Below are 21194 nucleotides of genomic sequence, written 5' to 3'. Positions count from 1 at the left end.
ACTAAAGCTTCTCTCTTATAGCTCCACGATCTGGGGTTCAATTCATACATCTGAACACAATATTTGCAAAGTCTACATGTTCTCCTCATAACTCTGTGATTTTTATCTTGGATCGCTGGTTTCTTCTCATCTCCTAAAAACATGCCAGCTAAGCAGCTACTGTACACTGTCCATATGTACTGCCTACACCCCAGCCATTAAAGATTCCACAAATTATAATAAGGGTGGTAATGACAAACTGATGCACTGGATACACAATATTTAAAGACGCATATGTAACAGTTGTCAATTTCAGCTAATGCAATGCATAGGTGCAACTGCTTACTGTTACATTTCATTTATCTGCCACATTGTATCCAAAACATCATTCATTCAATGCTAACTTTATGTTTCTGTCACAAAGGTGGGTCCAAGGACTGTGGGCCATACAAATTTCACCACATCAGTAGGAAATGCTGTTGCCCATTGTTATACAATTAAAGCATTTCAACCCTCTTTCATGTATATCATGGGGTTTGTTCCTCACAACTCTCTAACTTGTGTATATGAATTCTGAGATTGCTGTACCTCAGAGAGGGGAAATACTTAGAGGTACCACAGCCTCAGACTTACTGTATACTTCCTCAATTCGCAAATATAGTTCCACTGTACTGAGTATCACAGTTATGATCCTCAGACTTTCAAAAGGCAGGCACCTTTCAGTTTATCTACTATAGGGTTTTTGGAGAGTCAGAACCTCTTATAGCAATGTGAGTGTATGTGTGTGTGTGTGTGTGTGTGTGTGTGTGTGTGTGTGTGTGTGTGTATCTGTGTGTAAAACACAAAAATGAATCCTGGATGGGATTCCAAACTATTGCGGTATCAGTGCATATACTCATTTGCTCTCTTTCTTTCTCTCTCTCCTCCTCCTCCTCCCTCACTCAGTCATGCTCCAAATGCTAACCTACAGGTAAATTGGATAATTGCTAATTCATCAATGGCATGCCTCATGAATGTGGGAGGAAGCCAGATAACTTGACAAATTCCCACAGGGATACAGTGACTTTTCAGGTATTCTTATGCATTAGTCACCCACAATCTTCTTCTTCTTTCGGCTTTTCCCGGTTAGGGGTCACCACAGTGGATCACCTGTCCACTCATGATTGGCAGTGAAGTTTTACGGTGTCGAGTTGCCAGCCCAACGCCCAACCTTCCACAGAAGGCACACACACTCACAGGCCAGTTTAGAGTGTCCAATCCACCTATAGCATGTCTTTGGGATGTGGGAGGAAACCGGAACAGCCGGAGGAAACCCATGTGACCACAGGGAGGACATGCAGACTCCACACAGAAGGCACCCCAGCTGAGGATCGAAACGGAGAACCTCTTGCTGTGAGGTGGCAACGTTAACCACTGCACCACCGTGGCTGCCCCATTAGTCATCCACAATACTTTCTCTTATTATTGTTTAAGGAACCTATGCATAGATTTTTTTTTTCATTGTACCTACAATATAGTTGAAACCAGAACTGTGTGGCACAGTCCACTTGCTTTCCTTAATTAACTAACTACATAACTGAAAAGAGTCTACAAATGTTGTTTATCTCACCTAGTTAACATACAAATAAATTAAACTAAAAAAGGGGTGCACATCATGCCCAATCCTTTCACATACCACTTTAAATTCATTACAGCTACATCCATAGCTTAAACTAAGGGAGATAATGCTGCTTACACCACTACAACCCATTACAGCTACATACATGTTTTATACTATCAGAGATAAAGCTGATCCCAGCATCACAACCCATTGCAGGCATATCCATGTCATATACTATCAGAGGTAATGTGCATTACATCATTACATCCCATTCAGTTATATTCATACCTTATACTATCAGAGATAATGTTGATTATACCACCACAATCCATTGCAGCTACATCAATACCATACACCATGGGAGATAATGCTGATGAAAGCACCTCAATCTACCACAGCTGCATACACACCTCACACCATTGAAAATAATGTTAATTATACCACTATTATGTATTGCAGCTACATCTATGCCTTATATTATCAGAGATGATGCTCACACAAGTACAACACATTGCAGCTACATCCATACCTTACACAGAGAGATATAATGCTGATTATACCACCACCATCTCATGCTTTCCAATTTAAAAATATATTGGTTAGTCTAACAGACAGTACAGGAACAGCCTGGGTAGTTATAATCATGGAGCAGATGTTGCTTGAAGTGATCAGTGAGCATTCTGTGGGACTTACTCCTCCTTTCCAGATACACACATGCAAATGTTTCATCCAGTTTTACATTACAATGTTTAAAGTAAAGCTATGTAAATACTGAATATAATTTATTGCTGAGTCATACCTGAATTGTTATATATAAAATAATCAACATATATACCTGACCTAAAGTATGACATCAGATATTGCATTAGCTAAAAGATAACCAAATGACACCGTGACATTGTTACTTGAAACCTTGTCATTAAGTGGAACCTTCTTGGAGAATGCATTCTCCATGACATGCTCACAAGTAAATATCACAGACACAATCACTCTTCTCTTCTCTTCTTTCCTCTCCTCTTTATGGAAAGACACCAACCAAGTCAGGATGAATAACTAAATTTACCATAATGGGAATGTGTTGCTTATTCAGCCTGACTCATTTGAAAGGTGACCTTAAAGGAGAATGCAAGTGAAGCCAATCTCCATCATAAACCTAGACATGCAAATGGGCCTGTAGGTTTTCTCACACCACAGCTCTTCAAATAAACTAGTAAATTTGTGAGTCAAATAATTGTCAAAGCAGTCAGTTGCAGCCACTCAAAATAAGCCTGCCTGTCTGTCTACTTTCTGTTTTTGTCAGTATTATAAACATTATATTGTTTCAGTAATCATAGCTAAAAATAAAAATTAAACAAAGCAAAATACAATGTATATTTATCAAAGGTACAATATATAACCTGTTAAATTGTATATGTTCTGTATATCCATAATCAAAGGTGTTGTGATAATTCTTGTATAAGCATAGAGTTTGCACTAAAATTTGTCATGTGACCTTTTGTATTCCTTTAGTTCTCTGCAATATCTGTAGAACACTTAAGGAATAATGTAGGAATTGTGATGTAAGTGGATTTATTACTTCAACTTCCACATTATTTTCATACAACATTGAAAAAAAATTTGCAAACTTAATGGCAATAAAAAGAAGTTATGTCTTACCACAACATTCCATCTCTGTTATAGATCTTTGTTCCTTCATTGCTATTAGGACCTCGGTTCCATCCTCGGAACTGAAACAGCCGTTTCCAAGCTTGCGCCAGCCTAAAACTCTCAGCTAAGACCTACCCATAATGCCCCCCTTCCTAGTTACTCCAGATCGAGTTTGCCGACCCCTATATAATAGACATAGTAAATAGAAAAAAATAATAGAAGGCTCTGTCTGAGCAAATACCCTAACCAAGAGTTCCTAAAGTCCACCAGTAGTCCAGACAGGTGGAAGGAGGGGGAGAAGTAATGAATGAACAAAGATTTACAACACAGATGGAACATTATGATAAGACATAACTTCTTTATCTGATGTTGTAAATCTTTGTTCATTAATTACTATTAGGACGGAGTCCCCAGCTACTTGAGTCCTGGGTGGCCCTAAGGAAGGATATTCCTGAGCACCATAGACCCAAAAGATGCTCATCCCCTGGAAGCCAAATCCAATTTCTAATGAGAGATAAAGGTATGAGGTCCTGCCCAAGTGGCTGCTGCGCAGATATCATCCATAGAGGCTCTGGAATGAAATGTTGCAGAAGTAGCCATAGATCTGGTAGAATGAGCCTTTATTCTGGAAGGTAAGGATACCTTATTCTGTTGGTAGATAAAGGTAATGATGTTTATAAGGCAGGACGATAAAGTCACTTTGGAAACAGGTTTACCCAATCTGGGTCCTGCAAAGGCCACAAACAATTGATCTGTTTTCCTGAAAGATTTAGTTCTGTCCAAATAACAATGAAGCTGCTGATGCACATCAAGGGTGTGCAAAAGGTACCCTCCTCTATTAAAATGTTGAGGGAAGAAAACCGGCAGGTCAATAGATTGGTTAATGGAAAATCCAGACCTTGGGCAAGAAAGAAGGGTCAGTACGAAGGAACACCCTATCCGTGTAGAAAATCAAGTAAGGTCTTTTGACACTCAAGGCCTGCAGCTCAGATACTCTTCTCACTGAGGTAAGTGCTACTAGAAATAAGGTTTTCCATGACAAAAATTTTAAATCACATGAATCAAAGGGCTCAAAAGGAGGACCTGTGAGAGATTGAAGTACCAAAGTCAAGTCCCGGGGTTCTAAGGGAGGCTTGACCGGAGGTTTAACATATAATACTCCTTTCAAAAAAGTCTTGCATAGGCGGTGTGACATAATCAAAGAATTATCAAGTCCATTATGAAAATTGGCAATAGCTGCTAAATATATAGTGATCATCGATGCTGAGGGTCCTGCATGTAAAACAGTAGTCAGGTATTGTAGGATCTTTTGAATAGGCATAGAGAAAGGGTCTAAGTTCTGATCTTTGGCCCAAATAGAGAACCTAGTCCATTTACTAGAATAAACTTTCCTAGTGGAAGGTTTGTGTGAAGCCAGAAGAATTTCACAAACAGGAGATGGGATGTCAGACAGCCTGGCAATCATTGGAAGTGGAGGAACCAAGCTGTGAGCTTGAGACTGTGGAGGTTCGGATGAATCAGTCCCTGACGATGAGATAACAGGTCTTGGGAATGATCCAGGATCCAAGGGCTGTGAATCAGATGAGGCCATAGAAACAGGAACCAGACTTGACGGGGCCAGTAGGGGGCAATAAGGATCACTTTGCTTCTCAACCTCTGAGCTTTCTGCAGACATTTTGGAATGAGGGGAAACAGGGGAAAGGCATACAGAAGACCCAGGGGCCAATCGTGCATTAGGGCTTCCCTCAGTGGTTCTCACTGACGGGGGATCAGGGCAAAGTAGCTTCTACATTTGTAGTGTAGGGGGGAAGCAAACAGATTGCAGCAAGGTTTGCCCCAGCGTTGGAAGATCCGATCCACTGTTAAAAGGTTGCGGGACCACTCGTGAGGCATCAGGATGTTCCTGCTCAGATTGTCCGCAATAAGGTTGGAACTCCCGGGAATGTGCGTTGCTATAAGAAAGCGGTTGGAAGCTATCACCCAGTGCCAAATGCTCATGGCTTCCCGACACAGGGGGTAAGACCTGGTTCCACCTTGCTTGTTGATATACCAGATGACTGACATGTTGTATGCTTGAACTGCAATGGTCCCAGAGGGTAGGGATGCATGGAACGCTTGCAACACTAAGAGAACTGCCCTCAGTTCCAGGACATTTATGTGCAAATTGGCCTCCATGGGGGGCCAGGTGCCTTGGACCATCTTTCTCTGGAAATGCCCTCCCCCCACCCTAACAGGGAAGCATCTGTGGTCACCATGGCTGTGGGCTGGGGAAGACAGAATGGTCGACACCAAAGATTCATTTGTGGCTTCATCCACCATATCATTTCTTCCTTGCAATGGTTTGTAAGATGTATCATGTGGTTGAGTGGGTGAGTTAGAAATGACCATTATACGGAAAGGAGCCACTGCAGGATTCTCATGTGCAGTCTCGCCAGTGGTACTAACGTAATGGCAGCCGCCATGGAGCCTAAGAGTTGCAGTACAAGACATGCTGGTACACAGGTCTAAGGAAGAAGGTCTTGGATTTGGTGTCTTATTTTCAAAAGCCTGGGGGGGGGGGGAGCATGACAGGATGTTGTGTCAAAGACCGCTCCAATAAATTCCAGTGTCTTCATTGGGGACATTTGTGGTTTGTCCTTGTTGATTGTAATCCTCAAGCGGACAGCGAGAACTTCAGTGTAAGAGAGGCTGCAGACTAGGAGATTCCTGGTCGGAGAAGTAAGGAGCTAATTGTTTAGATAGGGAAACACCTGGAATCCTTGTAGTCAAAGATGAGCTACCACAACTGCCATAAATTTGGTGAACACTCAGGGGGCTGTAGAGATACCGAATGGCAGTGCCCTGAACTGGTAGTGATTGGCTCCCAGCCAGAAGGGGAGAAACCTCCGGGAGCGGTAATTCATCTTTATGTGGTAGTACGCATCCTGGAGGTCTATAGAGAGGGAGGGAAGAATGGATGGTACCGTGACTATCGGGAATTTTTGAGGTTTGATAAATTTGTTCAATAGGTTGAGATCCATGGTTGGTCTCCAGTCCCCTGTCTTTTTTGGCACTAAAAAGAACCTTGAATAAAACCCAGATCCTGTCTGGTCTGGTGGGACTGGTTGGATGACTCTTTTTCTTAGCAGCTTTTCTATTTCTAAGGCTGCTAATTACCTCTGATTGGGTGGTACATTGGGGATTCATTTGATGGGTCTGGGAATTAAATCAAATAGCATTTGGTAGCCTCTGGATATTATCTTCTGCACCCAAACATCTGTAGTAATAAGATGCCAGGCTCTTAAGTGTAGAGAAAAATGACCCCCGAATGCTAGTACTGATCAGAGATGTCTTCCCTATTAGGGATTTTAAAGGGAAATAAAGATGAATTACCGCTCCCGGAGGTTTCTCCCCTTCTGGCTGGGAGCCAATCACTACCAGTTCAGGGCAGGAAGCTACTACATGATAGAGCAAAATCCCTAATAGGGAAGACATCTCTGATCAGTACTAGCAAAAAATTACGATCCCTCATAAAATCCTCCAAGGCCAGCTTCAAGAGAAAAATTGCACAGGACACCAAAGACAATCATAAGGCTTTTTTCAGTTATGTTAGAAACCTGGGATGCAACTCCCAGACTTGTTCTGAGTTGATTCTAAACGACAAAAAATACACTGAACCCAGAGACATCGCCAATATCCTGGCAGACAGGTTCAGTGCAAACTTCTCCACCCCCTCCCCCCCCAAAAGAGCAAGTATCTATCCCGGCAGAGGGCTGCCTCCCAAACATCTCTGATGCTCAGGTGAAGGCTGCCTCTCCAAAGCAAAAAACACTGCTTCCATGGGACCAGATGGCGTCCCAGGTTGCATCCTACATGAACTCCAAGAGGAACTAATCTCTCAAATAAAACAGCTATACAATCTCAAGCCTCACTACAGGATATGTGCCCACAGAATGGCTTACAGCAACAGTGGTCCCACTCCACATAGGTGGAGCCTCTACGGACCCTGGAAACTATCGCCCCATAAGCCTGACTAGCTTAGTCTGCAAGGCTATGGAGAGGATCATCATGGACCTCATAAACAAAGACATTGGGGACCTACAGACACTAGATCCTACCCAGTTCGGCTTTGTCAAGGGCAGATCCTGCCTTTTGAACCTGGCTGACTTCTTCGAAACAGTCACCAAAGCCATAGATGAAGGGAAGGTAGTCCACACAGCCTATCTGGACCTTGCAAAGGCATTTGACACAATACCCCACTCGGGCATCATAGATAAGCTATCCAGCTTAAATATAAACCCCTATGTCACAAGATGGGTCGCAAACTGGCTCAAAGACAGAACCCACAGAGTGAGAGTTGCTGGAGCCATGTCAGACTCGAAACCGGTCACAAGTGGTGTCCCACAGGGATCTATCTGTCTTGGGACCACTCTTGTTTGGTATATACTTTTCCAAGGTACAGGCAAATGTGGGAGGACTATGGCTCACCAAGTTCGCAGGCGACTGCAAACTGGGCGCCATAATCAACTCTCCAGCTGACACAAACATCCTTCAAAAGGGTCTCACAGAGACAGATAACTGGTGCCAGCACCATGGTTTAAAGATAAATGCCAAAAAATGTATAGTCATACCCTTTGGCAAAAACAATGTGCCCACAAATTACCACATAGGCGGAAACCCATTAAGTACAGAGAAAGTTATTAGGGACCTGGGGACCCAAGTTGATAGCAATCTCTCCTTTGAAAACCACATTGCCAAATTGGTTAGAAAGACCTTCTACCTAGCCCACCTCATCACGAAGGGTTTCACATCTAGATCAAGAGAGGTAATCATGCCCCTTTATTCATCCCTCATCAGGCCCATCATAGAATACAATGCCCCTTTTGGGATGTACCTTACCCGACACCTGCAGCAATTAGAAAGACCCCAAAAGTATTTCACCAAGAGGATCAAGGGTCTCAAATAGATGCCATATGCTGCTCGGTTAAAAAAACTCCAGCTCTACTCAGTCGCATACCGCCTACTTCGAGGCGATCTATGCCTGACATACAAAGCTATGTCAAATCCAGAATTAATGGACATGCTCCACCTCAGTAAATCTAAATCCCTTAGAGCCACACGCTCGAGGGACTTGAACCTCAGCACACAAATAAATAGAACTTGCTGGAGGGACAGGTTCATAACCCAGAGGCTCCCTTCGCTCTGGAATAGAATTCCAGTTCATGTGAGGCAGAGCACCTCACTGAATCTCTTCAAGAAGAATCTCGATAGGTGGATGGGGGATCGTAGGTTTGTCCCAGGGATTACTCCCATGTCCCTATTAGACAGAGGCACAGTAAACTAAACCTTAAAAAGGGCACAGTATACTCAAATCAAGGGGTGGCGTAAGCCATACAGAATCGGGCTAGGCTTATAATTGCCCCAGGGCAGATAGCCTAGTATGAACCTATGAACCTATGCTTCCAGAGGAAAGCAATTGGGCCGCTGCTCAGGAGCACTGGTAGGGTCTGTCAGACAAAGAATCTCTAATGCCCTGGTTATGTGGACCCCCTCTACCCCGAAAGGGGAATCTTCCATATGAGCTGCCCCCTCTGCCCCGGGGAGATTGTTCACCATGAGTGTCACGAAAAGATCCTTGGGATTTCTTGAACCACATTTTTCCTCCCTTCTGGTACCTGGAGTAGGACCTCTGGGGGATGGAAAAGCATATGCCCACAGTGGACAAGATCCTTCCATCTTTCTTACTACGTGCAAGTGTGTCTCGTACTTTGAGTCCAAAAAGTGCAGATTCGTCGACAGGTGCATTGACGAAGGAAGACTTAAATGGGTCTGCAAAGTCACACAACCGCATCCAAGCATTACGTCTCATGACAATGCCTGATGCAGCAACTCGAGCTGCCCCCTCAGTGGTATGAGATATCAAACGTATCGAGGAGTTTGAGATGGATTTAAGGGTAGCTAGCTGCAAGTCAACAGTATCACGCACCTCATCAGGCAGTACCCCCACCAAAGAGGAAGACATTTTGGAAATTAGGTCTCTTTGTAGGCTAGTAAAGTGTGCCAGATAGTTCAGCGACCGAATGGTGAAGGTCTCTGAAGCATAGATCCACTTCCCTAGTCTGTCCATGGTCCGGGACTCCCTGTTTGGAGGATGGACAGTGGAACTATCTTCTACCAGTTCCCTCTTGGTGGCCACCGCCATGACAATAGAATCAACCGTCAACTGCTTGGACCAGTGGAGCTGGTCTTCAGGTGTAGATAAAATTTTGTCTGGCCTCCGGGGGCAGGTTCAACATTGTCCAGGGCCTTCCAGGCATGCTGCACAATGAGTTTAACAAGATCATCTGCCAATGAGGTCACCCAGGAAGTAGATGGCTGGGCACAGAAGGCCTGCAAGAACACCGATTCCTCAGAAGAAGGGTTAGAGGACTTCCAGTCTCCCCGCTGCTGAGTATTTTGAAAATGTTTCTGAATGAGATGTCATCTGGGGGAGACCGTGGGGACCCATCCCCCTCATCACAATCAGTGTCTTCAGTGATAGATTCCTCCAGGGAATCAAGGTGCTTCCTCTTGCACTATTTCTTCCGGGGTGGCTCCCAAGTGGGATCTTCTGAGGAGGACTCCGGAGAAGGGGTTCCCTTCAAAGAGGGTTCTTGTGACTCCCATGCCAGGGATCCCAAAATAGAGGGTTGGGAGAGGTGCATGCAAGGGGGGTTCTGATACTGATGTCATTGGTGCTGACTGCAAGCCATCGGAGTGAAGGACCCTCTCCATCACCTGGACAGCAGGCCCACCCGAGGGGAATGGGAGCCTGGAACTGGAAAGGACAACCTTGGAACTGGGGTCACACCCTGCCATGAGGAGCCTACCTTCAGGTGACGAGCTCCAAGAGGACTAGAAGCCATCAGAGCCATGGATATAGATGATGCCAGCAAGAAAATAGGCGCCAGGCTAGGTACCAACGTATGGACTGTCCAAGCACTGCTCCAAGAGAGCATCAGCTCCACCGCAAGCTGATGCAGCAAGAATGGTTGGTGCCAACAGGGGAAAACTGCTGTCGGAGCCGAGACAGTCTGCACCGGAGTGGACATCGGTATCGGGATTTCCGGGATTTCTGGGATCTGGGTAGAGGCCAGAGGAGGATAAACAGGGGAAGATGTAGTAAAAGATTCCAAGCCAAGAGGGACGGAAGGTCTAGCTGGAATGGGCAATCCCCTAGCTGTCAGAAGCTGGTCCACAACCAACACTAGATCTAATTCAGAAAAACTCCTAGTGAATCTAAAGGAGGTTGCTGAAGGAGAATCAGGTCTTTCTAGAAAGGGGCTAAACCTCTGCCCCAAAAAAGGGTCATAAGTTGGAGAGTATCTTGTCCTTGGCAGATATTCGAGTTTTCGAGCTGATGGAGCTGAAGAAACTGTCGGCACCATGGCCAGGGATGATGCTGAAGCAGGTACAGTCATTGAAGCCAATGTCAGATCCAAGGATGGCACCGAAGTCAGTGGTCCCGAGGTTGGAACCGAAACAGGGGTGAATATCATGGACGGCACCGAGGGAGAAGATACAGAGCCAGGTGCCGAAGAGGCCTGCGTCGAGGGTGCCGGCGAAGCACGGAGCAGACTCTGTTCTGTAACTGACGGAGATGCAGGAACCGAGTGACTCCATTTTTCCTCATTTTTTTTTGGTCTTTGGAGGGGGTAAGACCTCTGACCCAGATACAGCCTCTGTAAAAGGTGTTTTGATTAAACCTTTTAAAATAAGTTTATTTTTATGTTCTGCTAGTGTATGATTACAAAAATTAGCACAAATGTCTCAGTCAGCTTTAATATGATCCACGCCCAAACAGTAGACACAACGAGCATGTGTATCCAAGTTAGACATCTTATGCCCACACTTGTCACACTGTTTAAGCCCCAACTTAGCTTTGTCTGACATAGTAAGGCAACAAGGCTATCTTATAGAAAAAAACAAAATAAGGGAGAGAAAAGGTAAAAGAATACCAACAATGGTATTTAAAAAATACCACAAGTGGAAAGGAAGGGCCTGTGAAAGACAGGCGAGAGGGACAGTACCATTAATGGTAGAAATTAAATTACCAAGGTAAAGGGTAGGGAATAAACTTAGGTTATAGGCGACAGTGAGAAAAGGCTAAATTGACTAAAAATAAACAATTTTGAAGATAAACTGTCTTAAAAATAACAATTTTCTACTTAGCTTTGAAAGAGAGATGGCTAGCATGTCTGCCTAGAAACACGGCAAATGAGATCTGGAGTAACTAGGAGAGGGGCATTATGGGTAGGTGTCTTTAGCTACGAGTTTTTGGCTGGCGAGAGCTTAAAAATGGCCGTATCGGTTCCAAGGACGGAACCAAGGTCCTAATAGTAATTAATGAACAAAGATTTACAACATCAGCATTTAAGTATTCAACACATTTAGTAATGAATTAAGATCACTATTTCTTGCCATAAGTTTTAACACCCTGAAAAAGACAAAACCATTTCTGCAGTACAGCAAATTTCATCCCTCAAATATTTTTCTACTTTCCTTCTTATGTTTAAAATAATGTTGATATTCACTGCTTAGTTTATAAAGACTTTCTGCTTAAAAAGAACACAGTGAAAAACAATGTCTAGCAATGGCCAACACAGTGGAGGAAATCCTCAACAAGGGGCATTTTCTCCATAAAAAAATGGATTCAGCAATGTTGTTCTGCCAATATAGATTAATCTGCTGTGAAGAAACAAACATTCTCCAGTTATGTCACTGAAATAAGTTTCTGTATATTCCAGTATATACCATAGTCTGACGCAGTTCTGTCAAATATACAATAAACTCTAACAAACGTCAAGGCAAAGTTAAATTAGTTCTACTCACTCTGAACCCATTCATCACTCTAATCCCATTCACAAAGTCCCTCAATGGATAAGCAACAAGAGCTTCTCCATTACATTTCTGATCACTCCTGAGCTTTCCCAATGGATTATAACTTAGCTCCATAATATGCAAATATTCAAATAAAACAACAAATTAATATGAACTATCAAACAGATATTTTAACTGCTAATGAAATCATTTGTTTATTGTGATATTTGCTTAGTATGGTATGGCAGAGCATTTAAAGTATTAAGACAAAAACAGTCTGTAAGAAGCTACAGGTTTGTTAACATACTGCATCACCACTGGTTCCACCTTAACATTTCATCCATGCTTGGGATAAGAAACCTGTATTATCCTCCTAGTGAAGATTTAAACCTAAATGCATTACCTTTGTATCTTCAAAAACCTATACTCATCCAGATTCAATCTTTGTGAAATAGACTGAGTGGATTTTAATCAAACCAAGACCAACTCTTAAGACCTTATTTATAACCTTTATGGAAGTATGCATTCCAGTTAAAACTTGCTTTAATTGTATTCATCAGGTACAAGTTATTACTGGTTTACAAGCTATGAAGAGATGATCGAGTCAATGGGCATCAAAGAAATATATAAATATAGTTAGACCCCAAACGTTAACATGCTGTTATTAGGAATAAAGTACCAATATCACTCTCCTGTTGGAAATTCCAAGCAAAACTTAATCTTAATTTGATTTCATTATTCTATCCTGCTTAACTAATCTGATATCAAAATTCACAGTTTTATAATTTAATTATAAGTCACTATTATTCAAATAATCATCTGAAGTATTATGATTTTCAAATATAGACCTGCCCAGCTGTATGGCAGTCTGATGATCACTGACTTAGTTCCTACTGCCCTAATAAACCATAATTGAATGGGAATGAACTGATGGAGGCAGGGAGAAAGAGAAGCACTAAGATTCCCAAGGATGACTGTCTCCAATCACCTGTGAAGACAGTCACTATCAGAGGCCAGTGTTAGTCAAACACATTCTACAGCAGATTCCATTAGTTAGACTTCAGTTATGCATTACTGGTTACAATTCTGTAATAGTAATATCATAAATGGTAACCAAGATGTTCATGTTTTCTGAAATGGAAAAAATGGAAGTATACCGAGAAATGTGCCTTGGTGGTAGTGCTGCGGTAGCGTTGACGCCTCACAGTAAGACGCTGTCCGGTTCGATTCCCAGCTAGAGCATCTTCTGCGTGGAGACATGCGTGAATGGACATACCTTTGTTGAAGGTTGTGCGTCAGGGCTGGTAACTCGGCATGTAAAAATCAGCTACCAATCATTAGCGGACCGGAGTTCCGCTGTGGTGACCCCTAAATGGGAAAAGCCGAAAGACACAACACCAGAGAAATGTGTCTCCAAAAAATTTGACTAAATTGAGATATGCTTATTTAATAGAAATAAAGGGCTTCATGACTAATATTCAACTCTTGTTTCATCACCACTCACAAGTGTAATCACAAATAACAAAACAGGCCGAAAAGAAAAAATGAATGACATATCTAAAGCAATAAAACAACATAAATGTTTTTGCAGGGAGGCAAACTCCACTATACCCTGCAAAAAATGTAGAAGACTGCATATTAACTCTGAGACCGATGCGTCTTTGGGGAAACAGAACTTGCCAAGATACTCCTCTCCTATTTCTACATTACTGGTGAGTCATCAGAATGTTGATCTCTGGTTGGCCATGTTTATTCATGGTACCCAAGTAATAAATATTTCTAAGACTGTTACATGTGTGCAAGGCACATTTTATGAATTAAGCTTTTGAATTAAGGATTCAGCTTTAGAAACTCTTATTAAATTACTTATTCAGAAGTTTAAATTCAAGCAACAAAAAGGAGTACAGAAAACATAACATCTGATGTAATTAAATGCAAGAACTCAATGCCTGAGCATTCCTATTTACTTTGATTACTGTGGTTCACCATTTACCATTATGCAGAATTCCAGTTTGTGAAATCTAAAAAATGTGTCACAACCTATACAGCCAAGCATCTCATATTTTCATTAATTTAGCTTAGGGCCAATGTATGCAAGACATTTTATGGGTCAGACGGCATACATATAAAGAAATATGTATCATTAAAAATTGTCAGTACCTGGAATTAAGGCTATGAGACATTAGTGAGCTGCTTTCAGCACTCCAGCAACTGATTCCCTTAGCCTGTTTCTATCTACTGTGTGTGATTCTGATCAAGTCATTTAACCAAATAGGTTTCCTGGGCTACGCCTGAAAAAGATCCATGTGAATCAATGTTCTATGCTAGTTAACAAAGGCAAATATGAATTTTAAAAAATGATAAAAGTATACGCCATAAAAATAAAAGAAGAAATGTTTAGTCACATTTAAAGCTATGATATATGTTTGAGTTAATTTTTTCTTGAATAAGCTTCATAAAGTTCCTATTGAAAACTATATAAAAAGGTGAAGTGGTTCAAAAGTTATAAGCTTTTTAGTGATCCCCAAACACTGTTCATTCCTAAGGAAGCTGTGATAGACAGCTCTTGCCATTTGGAAAACCTGTGTGATTTTTTTTCAGTCTTTAAAGCAGGAAGCACTCCTTTACAACAATCACAGTATAAAATCCTTCACTTGGAAGTTACATAAATTAAATGAGTGGAAATACTGTCATACCAGTGCTATGTGAGGCATTTACTTTTCCATCTTTTTTAAATGGAAAGAAGAAAATGTATGTTTAAATGCTGACAAGTTTTGGAAATGTCTATGTATTAAAAATATGCTCTGACTCTGAGAAATTAAAACTTTCAGAAAACTGAAAATGAATATCAAATTTGGGGTTGTCCATGGTTGGCTCACTGGCAGTGATGCAAGGTATCCTTCTGCAACACTACTGACCTTCTGACCTGGGCTTTAAACTGGACTGCAAGGGAAAAGGTCTGACAATCTACTCCCATACCTCTGCCATAAAAACTCTGGATTATTTGAATAACTATACCAAAGATCACATATACAACTGTCACCACTTGACAATTAAACACACAGACACATATAAAAAAACAGAATTATAAACAAAAAAATAGTTTTTAAGAGAATACAATTCTTATGATGTCAGAGTATCTTTCAGATTATGGCACCTGAAATGCATTTTGGAAAAGTGCTGGATTAATGTTCACCAGCTAAGAATGTAATCATACAGTGGTCAAATATCACTTGAAACTGAATCATGAAGTCTTATGAAATCATGTTTTGAGGTTGCATAACATGCATTGATGTTTGTTTTAAAAACTGCATAGTGGTGAGCTAGATGACTAAAATTTCTGAAATCAGTATTTCAAAAAAACATGAAATATGGTTTAGGAATTATACATTTGCATAAATCAATCTGTCAGAATAAATTCAAACTTTTTTACAACAAATGTTCCAGTGTTCCCTATTATATGCAGTACAAATGGCTCTGAAACTGCATTTTTGGCTATATATGCATATTTTGTCCTCTTATGATCATCACTGAGAAATGTGAGTCTTAGCAAGTTTGACCCCTCAGATATTTTTTTTTTCGTACTTAATGCATGTGCTGTGAGTTAACATCAGTGTTTGATTCACATGTTGCCCAGAGTAATAGACTTTTGGTCTGTACCACAACAATGCTGTCTTCAAGAAGCACACTGCAAAGTCTTAGGTATATAAAAAAGCCAACAGATAATGTAAATTGTAAGTAGATAAAAGCAGGATTAATATGTTTATTTATTTATGTATAAAAACATATATTAATGCTGTATACTAGCCACTTTATCTCAGAAATTTCAAATAAATATTGAAATGGGATCCTATCATTTATAGGGAAGTTAAGACTAACGTGTCATTCATAACTGACAGAATAATTTCTGTACTTCAGCTGGTATTTCTGTTGTTGCAATTTGTGCGTACCTTTAAAAATGCTGCAAATTGCATTCTGGCAGGTGTGCCAGGTATAATATTTAATGATTTATATATTGTTGCTCTTGCAACTGTTGTGCTCAGTTTCAGAAGTAGTATATTTCATGAGTATAGCTTCCCTGATGTGATGCCAATTTCATAGAAATAAAATATGAGCAAGCCAGCCTTGATGAAGTAAGATTCAGGAATCCTGATTTCAACTGATAGTAGTAATATCCAACTATTTATCTACCTTTTTCTTGGTTCATTCTTTCATTCATTCCTGGCTCGACAATTTTTCTGACTAGTGGAAATTTGGCCATTAAAAAAATAAACAGACATTCCTCTTCTTTTATTTATCTACATGTTTTATTATTAAAAATGTGCATATATTTGTAATATAGAGTTGTAAAAAAAAAGTGTCTTTTTTTCAAAAAATGCAGTAGAATATTTTACATGCATCGAATATCAGTACAGGCAGATGAAGACTTGGTTTAACTTCTTAAACAAAAGTATAAGTACCTCAGGTGTTCAGCAACCCCGCCCCCCCAATTATGCCATTCATGCCACACTTGTGCAATCCACACTTGCACTATTACATATGACTAGAGAGCTACTGTGACAGAGGTAGGAGTGAATGGTTTTATAATCCAAGCCATGAGTGTTGCACTTCTTTTGCTACTTAAGTGAAACAGCTTGATTGTGTTGTGAGATGCCACATGACAGATAATGGGGAAAAGTGAGTGTTGCAGTTAGATAACTGCTGAACAGCTTCTAATCAAATCCTAGCAAACAGAAAAGCAAACATAAGAGCAAATAGAAGCACAGCAGAAATGCAGAAGCATCTTACAGAGTTAAAGAAGTTTCAAGATGAGTCTTAGTCAAATACATTCGGAAAAATAGTGAAGTACATAAGAAACCATTACATAACTAAAAGGTTTGCTAGTGAATAATTAATGGTATTTGGGCATGTAATGCAGTTTAAAAAGCAAGAATGGCATAAGATATTATAAAGGGAATATATTACATAATATTAACAACAGCACATGGAAAACAATAGGATCAATGACAGCAGCTAAGGTGTGCACAGAAGAATTAAACAGGAGATTGTTTATCAAGCTGGAAAGAAAGTAATGCTGTGTACCAGCAAATTATATGCTCCAATGTAACTCACAGATGGCATATATTTGCTTTCTCTTGGTGTGCAAATAATTGCAAACCAATGTATTGTCACCTCTTTTCCCTATACCTTTAACTCGTGCAGAAATGCAGTCACATAATATTCTAAGATATGGCTGTTATATACATCAGCGTATTCACATCAGTTTTCACAAGCAATAAAATACAATAATAAATCAAACAGAGATCACTAGCATTATGCTCTATCTGAATAAGGTAAATAATGCACCTCCAAAAAGGGCTGTGAATAATCTATAATGCTACATTTTGCAAATATGAATTGTGTATTTATAAAATACATCTTACAAACTGAGTAGCAGAATTCATTTATTTAACAAAATACATCATGGAACCTTCAGCAAGTACATGAAGCAGTTATAATAAAATACTGAACTAAACCTATGTACCATTTGATATATTTAAGTAACTATTGGCATCTGCTCTGTCTTTTAATCTGCAGCTGCTAATCTCAGCATGGTCCTGGATTCCCTTTCAGTGTTACCAGTGTGATTTACTTCAGCAAGCTAGGCTAAAATAAAAACTAAACTGACATGATTCCTGCTTTACAATACTGTGCAAGTTAGCTATTATGACACACTTCTGCTATCAATTAATAGTATGTCTCAAGTAACAAAGAAAATGGCAAATCAACACTAGCATTACTGCTACCTGATGTTATTTTTTTTCTCTTAAGTAGGACTCTGTGGCCTTCCTGCTCCACTGTCTACATACTAAATTATTTTTTCATGTCAGCAGTACCTCCAAGTGGCATTAATGTTCTGTTTTATTTAATTATGCATATGATAAATAAATAAATAAATATCAGCTGCCACGGTAAGCAACTTCATTGAATGATTTCTATGCAACAATAAAGCTTGCAGCCACAATACTCTGCTGTACTGTTTCAGGGGCAGGATCATTATATTTTGTACCAATAACCCTGACAGCAGCCAGTCATCCAGTGCTGCAAGGAAATGCAGGCTGCAGCAAACACAGAATGGGAAGTTACGGGAAGTTGCAAGATCTTTAAACTGTGAATATACAATACCAATTACTCCACATTGTGTGCCATTGCTACAAGTTCAAGACATCCAATGTTACATGGGTGTTTCTTCACACACACACACACACACATATATATATATATATATATATATATATATATATATTATAAACATTTAATGATTTGTATATAAAATATACATCAATGTGGTTACAAGATTCCTAATGATGAAAATGCTAGTCAAGAGCCAGTATATTGGCAGCAGAAAGAAGATATCCATTGTTGTTTGTAAAAATACAAGGCATCTAATGGAGTAAATGAAACTGAAAGGCACAAGGCCATTCCCATAAAAAGATGTGGAGATAAAATACTAATATAAACAAACAACCTAAATGTTGCAGTTTCAGTTTACAGTACAGAAATGTGACTCACAATTTATGTACACATAGTCAAATTATATTTAAAAATAATATTACAGACATCTAATATCACAGATAACGGATGCCCAATTTTACAGATATAAGAGATACAAGTAAGACAAATTCGGAAAGTAAATTAAAAGGAAAAAACTCCTATTGCTAATACTATAATGACATCAGAAAGCTGATGATAGACAAGTTCTCATTGGTACTACTCAAGTCATTCCCCTCTCCCTTTTAAAAGTCTAAAGTTTACATCGGAATGTACTATCCAACGTGTTTTGCGCTGCCCTTCTTGGTAATTTATTACAATTTAATAAAACAATATTTTCATGTTTTTCTAAAAGCACATCAACAAAAGATCTAACTGTGATTCTTAGTATTCATATAATTTGCCCACTTTCCTATAAAATGATCATAAAATGTTTATGGAAAAACATTTGTTTTATTCCCTTTATAATTAATATTCAGATCTCAGTTACCATTGTTTTAACTTTTTGTTTATACTGACAGCTACTATCAGTTTCTCCTTCTACCCATTGAGATAAAAAGTACAGAAGACAATTGTATGCAGCCAGTGACTTTAACCATGATGCATTCACAGATACAGTAACCTAAAGCAGATACACTATTTGATGTGCACATGAAATGTAAGGCATGCAGTGATCTCAATGGTGTTTATCCAAGATAAACTATAATAATCTATGAGCCTGGTAGCAGCTGGGAGAAACAGCATTGCAGTCAAAGGATAAAAAGCAAGACAAGGGCCACCTTCCCAAAAAATACAACCAGCTAAAGAATGGCAATCTCATGAGTTATTGCCCCCGTTTTGACATGCAACTGTGATGCCAGTGTCGTGACTGTAAACTGTTCATCTATTTATCGTTACAACATTGCTAAGACCCATTTATTTATTTTTTTTTTCGATGTGTTGCATGACATCGACTTGTGGTTAGTAAGAAGTCCTTAGAAAACGAGCAGCAGCAACACATGAAATGATAACACTTGGTGGACCCATTTCTCAGGATGAACTGGAGCTACGGCTTGGGCTTTGTGGGATGGCTATCGCAGATGGAACACACGCCCCTAACAAAAAATAGTGTATTTCACGCCTGGCAGGACAATGTTACCGCAAATCGCAATTTAACAATCACCAGCTGTCAAGCAAGCAAGGCAGTAAGGACAGTTCACCTGTCCAATGTTTTCCTTCAGTGCCAGCCGCCCTACTTTTTATGCACCTAATACATTGTTTTCTGAACAACTACATATCAAATGTTGTGAATGCATTTGGACCAGCCTAACAAGTACTCACGTTCCGAGAATTTCTTTAAATTCGAAAATCTTCTTGATGTCATCAGCTTGTTTTTTCCAAGATGTGCTGCTTTCCCCGTTTTCCCCTGCCATGGCAGTACCACACAATCAAATCTCAATAATTGCTGTCGATCGGAAGCCAAAAATAAGTGAAAGACAACGGATTGTAATTATAATTTCTCTTGGCCAGAGTTAAATATCCTCCTGTCCGGATGCCACACTTCCTGGTCCCTGACATATGATGAGCACGTCTATTTTACTTTCCTTCTTTATATTTCTTGTACAAATAGCCCCTACTAATTTCCGTGTACAGTATATGTTCGCTCCCGTGTTGTTCCTACAGCTTTAAAACCTTATGTTGCTGGTAAACTGGTCTCTCTTAATTGTGCTGCAAGCCTTCAGTTTATTTAAAATTCCTAATAACTTCCCTTTCCTTTGTCATGGCATTTTCCCAGCCATGCGTCCAAATGTATTATTTATTATTTCTTTTTCAGTACTTCTTTCTGAAGGTTTCAACGTGACGGGTGCTAAACTCAAAATCACCACACCATCAGACTGCTGTTACTGCTGGTGCTGGTTTTCCTCCTCCTCCTCCTCCTCCACCTAAATCTCTCCTCCTCCCCGCCCTCGAGGAGCCATGTTGGCTGCGCCGTTCGTTGTTATGGCAATGCGGACAGCGGCGGGACGGGGATGTCGAGATGGTTTGAGCGCCTGTCATATCTGACCAAAAGACTGAAGAATTCGCATTGCACCAAAACAAGCACGTCAAACTATACGAGTCTAGTTATTACACGTTCCGCGCCAAGTTTCAGTGATTGCTGTTCGGGTCACTAACTCAAGTTCCTGATATTTTTGTCTGAGGGTAGCATCAACAGCGGACTGGCATGGAGAAAGAAGAATTTTACATAGTACTTGGGTCCTGAGCTGGTACAACGTAACATATTAGAGTTACAAGAGTGAATGGGTGAATGAGCTATCTTTTGTGTTTATTTTCTATATTTGTTCTACAGTCATGCCATTGCTTTGCAGTACGTTGGACAGCGTGTGGACGAGAAACAAAGAGCATGAACTGCTTTAGGATGTTTGTTCATTTAATTTGTATTTCCATTTTTAACTGGGTATTGTTTAATGGGCACGTCTCCCGTTTTCACGGAAACCGGAGGCAGTTTTCTGTTTAAGAGGCTAAATACTGTTTAAAGTGGTAGCTGAAAGACTGCCAAGCGAGGTCTGATGAAGCTTGCTCCGTCCTTTGAATGCACTGTCTTTTAAAAGACTACAGG

At 40.3% G+C, this 21194-nt stretch overlaps 1 protein-coding gene across 1 annotated transcript in view; it reads right to left on the bottom strand.

Annotated features, from left to right (window-relative positions):
* CAMK1D (calcium/calmodulin dependent protein kinase ID) overlaps window positions 1-20476 on the bottom strand; it is a 2521771-nt gene extending 2501295 nt beyond the window's left edge. Inside the window, exon 1 of the mRNA XM_044088260.1 lies at window positions 19916-20476. Within this exon, the coding sequence (XP_043944195.1) occupies window positions 19916-20007 (92 nt within the window). The 5' untranslated portion in view covers window positions 20008-20476. The remainder of the gene's footprint in view (window positions 1-19915) is intronic.
* Window positions 20477-21194: the final 718 nt, after the last annotated feature.

This window comes from Protopterus annectens, chromosome 11.part0, assembly GCF_019279795.1.
Source record: "Protopterus annectens isolate FY-2018-M chromosome 11.part0, PAN1.0, whole genome shotgun sequence".
Lineage (NCBI taxonomy): Eukaryota > Metazoa > Chordata > Ceratodontiformes > Protopteridae > Protopterus > Protopterus annectens.
This window is presented reverse-complemented; position numbering and strand designations above follow the sequence as displayed.